Below are 12,464 nucleotides of genomic sequence, written 5' to 3' on the forward strand. Positions count from 1 at the left end.
CCTTGTCTAGCCTCTCTCCCTGGATTCCCGGTGCTCCTTGATGCCTTCCCCTCGTGCCCCAATACCTCCGAGCACCTCGCCCGGTCATGACAAGCTGGTGGTCACCACATTCTTGGGCAGCGGCGACACGAGCGCTTCAGCCTCCAATGCTGCGCCATGAGGTCTTCCTGGCACCCCTCGTCCCCGAAGTGCACGCTCCCGAGGCAATCCCTAGCCTGCGCAGCATCCTCGCCACGCCCGCCCTTGGACATGGTCACCATGCCGGGTGCACCAAGTCCACCGTGAACCCATCCCGGGCTATAAACGCCCCTGCCTCGCTCCCTTTCCTCCATTCGTCTCACCTCCACTCCACCCATCCTCTCCCACCTCCCGAAGACGCCGAGGCGCCCCTTTTCTGTCGTTGCACGCCGGCGGGGTCACCACCGCCGTGGTCACCGCGTGGGTGGCGGGCACGGTCACGGACGCCCCCGTTGTTCTCAACTCTTCCTCTCTCGTTTCAACTTCTCCCCCATCCCCTTCTCGGTCCTCACCGTACGCTCCGTTTCCCTCCAGGACGGTCGGAGCTCGCCGCCGTCAACATGCCGAGGACCTCTGCGAGGAAGTCGCCGATGAGAGGAGCAGCTGAGGAGGAGGAGAACGCGCCCTGGACGCCCCAATGCAGCCCCGACCCGCCGCTGCCCCGCCTGATCCTCTCCGTCGACCACCGCCGTCGTCGGTAAGCCCCCGGCCGCCTCCGTTCTTCCCGGGACGCCGCCGCGCGCGTGAGCGGAGGAGAACGACGAAGCCCCGGAGTCGTCCTCCCGAGCGTGCGTGGCCGTTGCCACGTTGGCCCATGCGAGGCTCGGCCCGCCTGGCCCCCCCCTTTTTCCTTTTCTTTTATTTCCCCTTCCCCCACCTGGAAATCCATCCCGGGCCGGCCCAATCTCCACCTCTCGTGCGGCCCGGACAAGTTCCCGCCCATTTTTTTTAAATTTTGAAAATATCCGTTAATTTGTGTTAAAATCGGAGGCCTTAAAATGTGAATAACTCGAGATCCACAAAACCAAATCGAGTGAAACTAATTGCATTAGTTTATAAATTTGATTACCTTTCCAATGCCACTGGTCCCATATTTTTAGGATTTTTGTACGATTTTTAGTGCATTTAACATGAGTATTGTATTCTGGTTAGTATTTCTACTGCCAAAAATTGGAAAATTAATATTTTTGGATGAATCCAATTATGTTAGTCTTGTTTTGTTACTGTCCATCTAGGAAAAATAATTTAAGCCTCTGTTCATGAATTTTTGTCTCTGTTTGCAAGTATATGTGTGTCACATGCAATGATGATTTAAAATCCCTTTGAGTTATTCAAAACCTTGCCATCACTTTGTTTTAAAAATAGCCAACCTATGTTTTATTCTTGCCAAACAAAACCTTCTGAGATTAAACCAAGTTCTATTGTTTTGGTTAAGTTTTCAAATAGTGTGGTGTGGTATTTACCTCCTATTTATGACTAGTGTTGTGTGAGCAAATTAAATTAGGAGAATTGATTTTCTACTTTTCCAAAAAGGTTTGAAAATAAAATATGAGTGTTTTAGATGCCAAACCAATGCATTTAACTTCTTTGTGGTGTTATCTACAAGAGGATATTCAATTTATGCCTTGGTAATAACCAAGGAGGCAATTGCTCATTTGTGAGGCTCTCATGCCTTTATTAGGTGAATAAATTGGGTTTTCTAAATTAAAACTCTTAAAGTTGTTTTGTAGTATCTTTAAGTCCTTAGTATGTTAGCCCTTGGTTGAGTGGTTAGTTTCTCATCGTCGCATGTTTGCTTGGTTGGTGCAATGTGTTGATTGTGTTCCCTTTTCTATTTTCCGACGTTAGATGCGAACAATTTCGGAGAAGAAGAAGAAGTGGAATCGGACGAGGATTTTATTCATTATTGTTGGTATTCTTATATTGATGAAGTTGAAGAAGTCCAGGGACAAATAAGCCAAGGCAAGCCATCTCTTGATCTCTGAATATTGAATCACATCTTGTGGTTACTTTGTTTGTATTATTGTCTCTCGATCTATCTTGTGTGATTTCTACTTTTGTTGTCGGGGCATGCTTACCGTGAGCATGTTTACTCTCTTTGGCACCTCGCCGACAAACCCCTTTTTGTGAATGGTGGTTGTCAACATCATGATCATGGTGTACCCTCTAAATGTGATGGGTATGCCTACTTACCTTGAGTGTGTCGACCTCTCGACGCCCTTTTTGCACCCCTTAGTGGTATGATGGTTAGTATCATGCCCTTGTTATACCTTCTACCTTGTGATGCTATGCATACTTACTCCCAAGTGTGCCGAACCTCTTGTTGATGCTATACATACTTACTCTCAAGTATGTTGAACCCCTTGTTGTTGTTATGCATGCTTACCCTGAGCATGTATGCCCCCTTGACCACCTATTTTACCATCTTCTTAGTGGTATGATGATCAACATCGTGACCCTTTGTCGAATCCTCCTACTTATGTTGTCCCCATGCGTGCTTATCCTAAGCACGTATAATCCCCTTGACACCTCAATTATCATCTCCTTAGAGGTATGACGGCTAGCATCATGCCATTGATGTATCTTAGCTCCTACATAAAACTTTAGGTTGGGAACCCCTCAAGGTTTACCTTGTTGTAAATTTTTATGAAAACCTCGGGTAAGATAACCTTACCCAAGTGTATGGTTTATAAAGGCAAAAAGGATCTTGTCAAAGATGGTTGAGAAAAGGAATGTGTGTGTGAGTTGAGTTTTGAGAAAAACGACACATGGTTCTTTGTATTCGCCGGAACAATTACACGGCGCAACCATAGCTACTCCAACGTGGGCACGGGGCTTAACTTGACGTTTGTTCTTCTTAGCATGAGGCACCGCACAACTATACAAGGGTACGGTTACCCCCGAGTCCGGGTTGTCATGGTTGGGACAATAGTATAACGGGAGGCCTTCGGGGCTGACCCGTCCGGAAGACACTATGGGTCTCCTGGCTTGGCGGTGGAGCCACGCTCTAGAGGAGGTGAGCTGCCACGGTGCCGGGGAGGTACATACTCCATAGGGTAGGACCTCGTGTTAAGTCGAATGGGCGAAAGGTTATGTCCGGGTATCCGTCGTGGCATATGTCGTTATGCGGGGATGATGCCCACACGATAGGTATCCGGATAGTTGTGGTGAAAGTGTGCAAACTCTGCAGAGTCAAAACTATTCGAATAGCCGCGTCCGTGGTCATGGACGGTTGGGATGGCCGTTACCGAGCTGTGTCGAGTTTTGGTTTTTAAAAATGATTTCCAAAGGAAATGTGTGTTGGAAGTACCAGGAAGGGTACGGGAAAGATGTTGTGCCGACCATGTGGAGATGGTCGAGGAAAACAAAAGTGGGTGAACCTTCCTAGTGTTTCATGTAGAGGAACTCTTCTTTAACAAAGATATAGAGATGTCATAGGACTTCCCTAGTATCCCCATCAATTGAGATGGCGGTATGCTACCTCTTCTTTAACAAAGATATAGAGATGTCATAGGACTTTCTTAGTGTCCCCTTCAACTGTGACGTGGGATGCTATATCCACAAGAGCAAATGATTCTCTTTCACATGCTATATCCACCAGAGAAACTATTCTTCCTCTCTTGTCTTCTTTAGTTAGAATTGTTATCACCTTCTTGATGGTTTGCGAGTACAATTCAAATGTACTCACGGCTTTGTCCCTGGCTATTTACTTGGCCAGACCTGGAGGACTTCGACAGATGAAGAAGGAGTTGACGACGTCTATGTGAGCTAGGAACGTCTTCCCAGTCAGTTGCCTGTAGGGTTAAGGCAGATGACTTGGACTCCGCGCTGCTGAAGTGTTTCCGCTACTCTGATGATTAGATTAGGCCCTTCGAGGCTATTTTGTAAAGATGGGTCATGTGACCTTATTGTAATTTTCTTATTCCGTTTTGTAAAGGATGATGTAATTTGATATCAGTTCGGTTATGTGTTCACGGCACACTGATCATGGGAACGTGAACTGTATACATAACAGGGTATTTCGGACAGCTAGTCCGGGGTCCCCACACACCCTCCCCCGTTAAACCAATTCGTCTATCACAGTAGTCCCACTGTGGGAATTTTTTAGCCTTACGGGTGGCATGGAAGACATGCATGTTTGAAATTTTATTAATGGTCATGCAATAAAGTTATAATAAATTAATACAACAACCAGGAAAAAACAATGCAGCATTTAAGGTACTTTGCTACAACAAATGACGAAACATGTGTGCAACATGCAACGATCCATGTAAACTTAAAGCTACACTATGCATGTTACACATAGAAAATTGATACATTGTAGTACAACTAACCGCAATAAAGTCTCATAAAAACCAATAGTTTATTCCACCGTCCATTCTTCTTCCAAGATTTTGAACGAGATTACAAGGCCATTGGTGTCCACTTCTAGAGAAAGGTTGGGGGGGGAGAAGCAATCTCCATTGCCCACTAGGGTTCCAAAACCCTGAGGATCAGGCTCCTCCTCGTTGTTGCACATGATCAACGCCTTGTGCTAATAAGAACCGGATGATTGCCAAAGATAATGACATCATTTGTGCCCACATTGATGAATCACCATAGAGGGATGTGCTTTATTTTGGGAATCAACCAATCAAACATAGCAAGAGTTGAAGCTAGTAAAAAAATATTTACTGATTTTCGTTAAATCCCACATTTCCTTTTGTGGGATGCCTCAACAACATGATTTTTGTAAAATATAGGGTGGTAAAGTGATTGAAGATGTTGAATTTCCTAGTTAAGCGGAGTGCATTCTTAGAACTTATTTAGGTCACCTAATTTATTTTCTCCTTTAAAGGCTGCCTAAGCCGGTCTTGTTGTGGTTGCCAGCTGGCTGACCCGTCTCCTCGAATCCTCCGCCGTTGGCGCTATATAAAGCATCCCCCTTCGCCATCTTCTTCCCGTCTTTCCCAACGAGCCTATTTTTCTCTTCGCCTTCCCTATACGAACCCCTCGATGCTCGACATCGGTTCTCTCACCGGTGATCCGGAAGAGGGGGTATAGGGGCCGACATATCTTGACTTCTTTATATTTGATTTGTCCATGTGGAAGTTGCCGGTATGGGAATTTCTCCCCCCCCCCCTATATTATTTTCTTCTCGTGTCGATGTCAGTAATTTATCTTCCACCTCTACTACCAGTCGCAATACCAACAGAGGTTTGCTTACACAACGAAGACTTGATCTCCCCTTCACTTGCAAAGAAAAGATATTCCCCAGATCTATTTGCAAAAAGAGGAGGGTAGACATGAGTTCAACAACAATCCCATTCATAGTATACAACAAGCTTCCGCACAAGTGATTTCTCTCGGGAACAGGTTGAATCGGCGTATCCACAAGTTTCCATGGCTGGAGGAGCGAAGCATATGCCCAATCCCAGGTGAGTTCACCCTGTTACCTCTCTAGAACTAACCACATACTTACGTCGAAAGGAAAGATCTAGGGACCATGACGTAATTCCTTAATTCTTAGAGACCCTTCTGAACATTTTACCCTATATTTTCTGACGTGCCTTTTTGTCCTCTATATACTGAACTTATCCATTATATAGGACCCCCAAAAAGGAACTTTTCCATTGGCATTTTTGGTAACCGAAGCTTATCCCCTGCAGATTTTGGCCATATCTTTACCTTTACGTAGAGGCATTAATTTCATAGTAAAACATTCATCGGCATTAACTGAATCATCATATCAGAAGAGAAAAGCCAATGAACACACGCATGGTTATCATCTCGATCGCTCTTTTGAGCTGGATGTACACAGGTGTATATCCGCGCGCGAGGAACCCCTGCGGCATCCATGGCGTATCTACGTTCCTTGCATGCGATGGAGCTCCTTTCCACGTCCTTGTGCGCCTAATCCGCAGGTATCTTCCAAAACTGCAGCAAAACCGAAAGCTACGCACAGACAAAGTAAGTTAATAATACGGATAGATGCATCTTCCCCGCGCGCAAGAAAGAGTAAGCTTGCACACTACCTCACTCCTGAGCTGGTCTGCGAGTGAGGCGATGGGGTTCTCCATGTGATCGATGGATCGAGGACGACGATCGGGTTGCCGTGTGTCCGCCGAGCCGCGCGCGCGCGTGCGCGCTCTCTCCCCCTTGCGCACCCTGGCTTGTCTCGTAGCCGCAACAAACCTCCGTGGACGCATCCATGCGCCCCCTCGCGCGCGGCGTGCCAGAGGGCCGGAGCTAGCTACCCGCTGGCCTTTTTGTACCCCCGCCCTCGATCGCCATTGCCATCCGCGAGCGAGAGCGAGCAAGAGAGAGGGTTTGGATCGAGAACGTGAGCTAGGTAGCCATGGATGGAGCCCTCGAGCTGGCGCTGTTCCACGGGCAGGATCGCAGCCTGTTCCACCGGCTGGTGCGGGACCTGTCTCAGGACGCCGAGAGCATGCGGTGGGTGATGGCGTTCTGGCTCTGGCTCGAATCGGCGGGGCACCACAACTTCATCCACCGCGTCTCCGCGATGCCAGGCCCCGTCGTGCGGCGCTTCGTCGAAGAGGCGCTCGCCTGCCTCGCGCGCCTCGCCGGCCGGAAGCTGGCCGGCGCCGGCGAGCTCCTTCCCTGCACGAACGCGCTCCTGGCCGAGCGCATCGAGAATGTGAGCTACTTCGACGAGCGCCGCGGCGAGGTCGCGCCCAGCGTCAGGTCCCTGTACAAGAACATCTGCCGCGTCGTCTTCAACGACGCCTGCCTCGCCGACGACGCCGTCTTCCTGCCGAGGACCGCCACCACTAACAGAGTCGGTGGCAGTGGCACCTCCGCGCCGCGCGCCGTCGGCACGCCCGTGGTGGCCGCGTTCGCCGGTACCGCCCCAGTGGTCCGCAACCGCAACACGGCGGCGGTGTCTTTCTCCCAGCTGAACGCGATGGCAGCACCGTGGTGCCCTATCCCTATCCGTGCGGCGGCGTATGAGCAGCAGCAGCAGCAGCAGCCGCAGCAGGAGGCCATCAGCCCCATACCGGAGGAGTTCCGCTCGCTCTTCATCACCTTCTCCCGAGGCTACCCCATCAGCAAGGAGGACATCGAGGAGTTCTTCAACGCGTAAGCTCGCTATCTCTGGCGGCTACTAGTGCAACATCTTTAGCTTCTCTCTGCAACATAAGTTTGTGTAGGATGGATCATATATATGTGCGCGCGTGCGTGGATGGATGGATGCAGGATTCACGGGCCGTGCGTGGAGGCAGTGATGGTGGAGAGGGCGCCATCGGGGCAGATGCCGGTGTACGGGAGGGTGGTGCTGCGCAGCCCGGACATGATCCCGCTGCTGCTCGGCGGCCAGCAGACGGCCAAGTACATTATCAAGGGCAAGCACCTCTGGGCCAGGATCTTCGTGCCCACCGCTAGGCACCCGACCATCTCTGCTTGAACGCTTCATCTATGCATATGTATGCCACATGCATGCAGGCTAGCCTAAAGGCATCGAATAAGCTGCATGGGGCTGCATGGCGGCATTGTCGTGTCACTCGCTTACTTAATTAGCTACCTATATACTCGATCGAACCTACCTACATATATACTCGATCGAACCAGAGAGTTGAGGGTTGAGATGTGTGTCCAGAACTCGCACTCTGTCTAATTATATGGAATAATATGTGTGTTTACTTCCGTGTCTTATATATGCTTGTTCTTTTCTGATGAAATATGCTTCATCATTTAATTATGTATTGCTACCCAAATTATACTAATGCACCTTCCTTGCAAGAAATGGACTGGAATGCTAATAATACATCTAATGAAATGATATAATATAATGATTCTGGAAGCTTTTTCTTTATGATATTTTGAGGAAGATATATTTGCTTAACTCTTGTTGCAACATGTTATGGTCATCTAGACATCTAGTGTTCTCAGGAGCTGGACATGCCTCAGAACAGTGAGGGTTACAGAAACATCTGAAGTTCAGAGTCTGCCTATGAATTGGATCAGAAACTTCTCAGGCCCTGGTTTCAGATAGCGGGAACTATTTCCCAATCCTGTGAAATTTCTATTCCTGGCAAGATTTCTGCGTTCCTGCGCTGCTTAACAAACAATTCAGTAGCCTATACTTACCACAGAGGATGTTTCCAATTACAGAATAGTACAAAGTCCCTATGTATGGAAATACCCATTCCATTTCTAAACGGATATCTTCCAGGGTAGTATTGTGGAAACATTTCATGGTATGCGGCAAATTGATACAAATGAGTGAATGACCACGTCAACATCTAGCTATTGCTCCAGTTTCACCCACGTAATCCAGTACATTCAGCGCCGCCTCAATAGAGTTTTAGCTTAGGCTGCTTACAGTTTTGATGACGTGGTGAAGCTCTGTTCAGCATGCCCCTTGGAAAAACTCTGCTTGGCATGTTTGCCTGGTAGCCAGGGAGTGAGCGCATCGACTAGCCTCTTGATGTCATCCGAGGAATGAGAAGCGCTCAGAGTTATTCGCAACCTGCAAGAAATTCGTGACAGTTAATATTGGTTGAAAGTTGAAATAGAGTCTCATTCACAGTATTTATCAATGCAGGATTATCAAGATAGGATTAATCTGCAACCTGCATGAGTTGGGTGGTACTGTGGGCGGTCGAATTGGTGTAACATGAAATCCAGATCTCAGCATATGCCTGCAGTTTCAAATGAAATTCATCAGGAATATAAATTTACCGAGGCTACCACCAAATAAAAATGGACGGAGGAGAGAACCTGCCAGCCCTCAGTGCTGCTTCTTCACTTCCAACTACTATGGATATTATGGGACTAGTTATATCAAGTTTCGTCAAAGAGGCAAAATACTGCACGTGCCTCCAGACCAATGTTCTCCGCCATTGTTCCTTCCTTGAGACATGGAGGGCCGCTGGAATCAGAAACATCACGGATATTAAACAGATATGCTAGTTCCTTGTAGCGAAAATGCAAGTTCCTGATGCTGTAGGTTCTAAGCTGGTAGGAGTATTCTATTCAGTTATCATTCTTACTACCATTGTGAAAGTATACTAGAACAGCACTTTTAAGTATCACCCGATAAAAAAGGGAAGATGAAATCTTGATAGAAGTAAATATTGGACATTCGGCTCAATATACTGAAGGACAAGACAATGACAGACTATCAGTGTGCAATATTCATTTTTAGAGGGGGCCTGTGACATAGGTGGTAAGTTACGAATATTACCATGAACAGAGGCAACTACTGGCACGGGTAAAGCAGTTGAAAATATGAATGAACGACCTCGCGATTGAATTAACCTCTTCCATCGAGTGCTGCTCAATAGATTGCAAATTATTAGTTATTAGCCTGTAAGCTATCAAGATATCATATCAACCAAAGTGCAGTGGAGCCATGCAGTGTTGAATGCTGATATTCCTGTGTTCAGTACCATACATATCAGTGTTGCATATGCGCATAACAAGTGTCCCCAGCTCATTGAATTTATAAGCATGAGGCGCTACAGTTCAAATTTGTCATAACTAACTTAGATGGAATGTCCCGGAACCTTCAGAATCACATTATGCGACCTAGTAATTTTTTTACTCAAATCAGTAGCTCAATGTCACGAACTCATCAGATTGGCAGCCTGTACCAAAAGCATGCGCATTCATGACTTAGCAAATTGCATGAAAGTGACAACCTGATCAAAGTGTATGTCTCCACATTCGTATTGGCCTTGATGATCATATTTCTCTGTGCATATATGTGCAATAAGAATTAAGTCAAATATCTCATGCATTCCTTTAAGGTTTTACATGGAGACCGACATGTTCATTTCCAGAGTCTAATATGCATTATCAGAAGCCCATTCCTTGGAATATATATTACTAAAGAGTAGATTACCTGCATGCTACAAACCCACCCAGGCAGCCGGCAGCCTTGCTTAAGGTACCAACACTTATGTCGATTTCATTCTCACAATCAAACAGCTCGGGTGCACCACCACCATTATCACCACAAACAAGTGTTCCATGTGCCTTTGTGGAAAATTGCAACAAAATCAATTACTAACAAAGTCTGCCAAGATTTATTTTAGGGGGGATAAAGCTACTAACATCATCGATGACCAATAGAAATCCATACTTCCTGCGTAATTCCACAAGTTGAGGTAATGGAGCAAAATCACCATCCATGCTGAACAAGCTGCATAGTACCAATAAAAAGAGCTTCTGAATTTGGTTCTCTGTCATTATACATACACAAGCATGTGCTACTACTGAATACTTGACACAAATATAAATACTTCTTGAATGATGATATTTATTTTGAGAAAAAAAAACTTGCCTATCTGTGACAACAACTTTCTTTTCTATTGAGCAACTGGACCTGCAAGGATAATCATACTCTATTTTAGCCAACTCGGTTAATGGTTTACATCTGGCATATTATGACTGGGAAATGAAAAACATACAGGAGGAAATCGAGATGGGACATGTCACAGTGCTTGTAGACAAACGCTACAGCTTCTTGCTGTCGCTCAACAAGGCGGATCCCATCGATGATCGAAGCATGGTTCAGAGCATCTGAAAAGATAGCAATCCTCTCATCCCCTGTGGGTTTTCTCCCAACCGCCAAAAGAGAGCTGATACTTCCCAGAGCAGTCATCACAGCCATATTGGCAGAAAATCCGGTGGGGCAGAGAAGGCAATCCTGTAAAAAAATCTCTACATTAAAGATGTAAAAGTTGTGAAATTATGGCAATATGAACTCGAAATATTATGGTACTACACCTCTTTTTTCTTCAACTCTGCCAGCGATTCCTCCACCAATTTGTGATAAGAAGTGTAGCCGCATATCAACGCGGAGCCTCTCGGGCCCATGCCGTACTCTTGAGCTGCCTAGCAAACGCCCCCGATCGTCAGCTCAATCACAAACTCATCGATTCATCAGAATACTAAAAGAGGTAACAATCACTGCAAGTGCAGAACTTGCGCACCTTTGCGGCAGCCTCACGGATTGCCGGATGCGAGCTGAGACCCATGTAGTCATTGCCGGAGAACAGAATCAGCTTCTCACCCAGCTCCTCTTCTTGGCCACTAGCCTCGCCACCTAAACCAAACGTGCCAACGAACAAGCATGTAGTGAGAAGTGAGAACTACCAGCAAATCTTCGAATTGTAATGTAAATTCACACACCAAGCACAAGCAAACTCAGGGGTTTTGTTTTTGTTTTTTGCAAACCATATCCTAACAAGGACAGTCACACAGCAAGGCAGCAAGCAGCACACAGAAAGAGTTAAGCAGAATTTGTCTAGGTATTATTGCGAGGAGGAAGGAAGGAATGCACAGAGAAAGAACGAGCTGGTGTCGCTGCTGCGGACCTTCGGCGAGCCACTGGTGGAGGGTGGCGCGGTCGAGGCGGATCTCGACGCCGGCGCGGTCCCACGGGCCGGGGCCTGGGAAGGTCTCCGGCGTCGCGGGCGGCGGTGAGAGCGAAATGGGGCGCGTGGCGCGCAGGAGGCTCCTGGACGCCAGCCCGGCGAGCGCGGCGTCCACGAGCGCGTCCCACTGCGCCATTCCGTCGAACAGGCGGCCGCCGCTGGTGGGGCGGAGAGGACGAGACGCGGATACGGGGAAGGGTCACGTGACGGAGCGGTTGGCCCACCTGTCGGCGACCGATAGGCGAGGCGGCCCAGCTAACGGGTCGCCCAAGTTACCAACGGCCTGGAACTCCCTTGGGCCTATTTAGCTCCAAAAAAAAGATTGTAAAAATAAACTCTTTGCCTCCCTCGAGCACTGAACTCTCCGGCGACTCGAGCGCTCCTCTCGCCGACGGACGGCGGTTCGGCGAGGCGGTTGATCCCGTCGAGGTGCGGCTCCCGATTCCTCTCCCTTCTTCACTTCCGATATCAAATTGCTAGCTTGATTTGGTACCCTTTTCTATGCTTGATTTATCTACTTATTATTTGTCACACGAGTTTGCCGGATCCGTCGATGATGCTTCCGTGTGTGCTTAGCGGCGTTTAATAGTTCATGTCATGCTTATGGTCTATATGATACCGTGATACTTTCTGTCGACCCCTGCAATAGAACAAGCTGTGGTAGTATGCTTTCTTTTTCTTATAAATACGGGAGAAGGAGAACTGTGACTGTCCTTTCCGAAAAATATGTGATTTCTTTTTCTAGCCGCGGGGTTGAAATCTGAGAATGATTCTTGTCTCTGGTCACTGGTTTTGCAGTAATTTGTTTTGGGATGACCTGCATCTACCTGCTGTTCTTCTTGTAGTTCAGACTTCAGAAGAACTGTTATTTTCTGAAATCTCTAAGTTTGTATGCAAATTTTAACAGAATTGTGCATAAATAGACAGATGTTGCACGACTTGTAATTATTTTTTATATGAGTGTGCATGCTTCTCCGTGTTTTTATTGCTCCAGTTGTTATATTTCTTCTCATCTTGCTGTACTGTGTGGAGATATAGTATGTCTTTGATGTAATTGTT

The 12,464-nt window shown here is 47.2% G+C and overlaps 2 protein-coding genes across 3 annotated transcripts in view; one reads left to right on the forward strand and one right to left on the reverse strand.

Annotated features, from left to right (window-relative positions):
- The first annotated feature begins 578 nt into the window (after positions 1–578).
- Positions 579–7,426, forward strand: LOC124647754. Its single transcript, XM_047187637.1, has 4 exons — positions 579–715; positions 5,922–5,967; positions 6,350–7,101; positions 7,219–7,426. Exons 1-4 carry the CDS (start codon positions 579–581, stop codon positions 7,424–7,426), a joined length of 1,143 nt encoding a protein of 380 aa, XP_047043593.1.
- Positions 7,427–8,004: 578 nt separating this feature from the next.
- Positions 8,005–12,464, reverse strand: part of LOC124706230 (8-amino-7-oxononanoate synthase) — an 11,941-nt gene continuing 7,481 nt past the window's right edge. The window contains exons 1-11 of one of the 2 annotated variants that reach the window (XM_047237880.1): positions 11,346–11,541; positions 10,962–11,074; positions 10,756–10,863; positions 10,437–10,675; positions 10,310–10,351; positions 10,081–10,168; positions 9,869–10,002; positions 9,209–9,297; positions 8,743–8,893; positions 8,595–8,663; positions 8,005–8,491 (exon numbers count right to left, since the gene is read on the reverse strand). In XM_047237880.1, coding sequence (XP_047093836.1) covers positions 8,341–8,491; positions 8,595–8,663; positions 8,743–8,893; positions 9,209–9,297; positions 9,869–10,002; positions 10,081–10,168; positions 10,310–10,351; positions 10,437–10,675; positions 10,756–10,863; positions 10,962–11,074; positions 11,346–11,541 — 1,380 coding nt within the window. In that variant the 3' untranslated portion in view covers positions 8,005–8,340. Of the gene's footprint in view, positions 8,492–8,594; positions 8,664–8,742; positions 8,894–9,208; positions 9,298–9,868; positions 10,003–10,080; positions 10,169–10,309; positions 10,352–10,436; positions 10,676–10,755; positions 10,864–10,961; positions 11,075–11,345; positions 11,542–12,464 lie in introns of those variants that run through there. The other variant, XM_047237877.1, reaches the window with a different exon arrangement.

The sequence above is a fragment of the Lolium rigidum genome, chromosome 4 (assembly GCF_022539505.1).
Source record: "Lolium rigidum isolate FL_2022 chromosome 4, APGP_CSIRO_Lrig_0.1, whole genome shotgun sequence".
Classification (NCBI taxonomy): Eukaryota; Viridiplantae; Streptophyta; class Magnoliopsida; order Poales; family Poaceae; genus Lolium; species Lolium rigidum.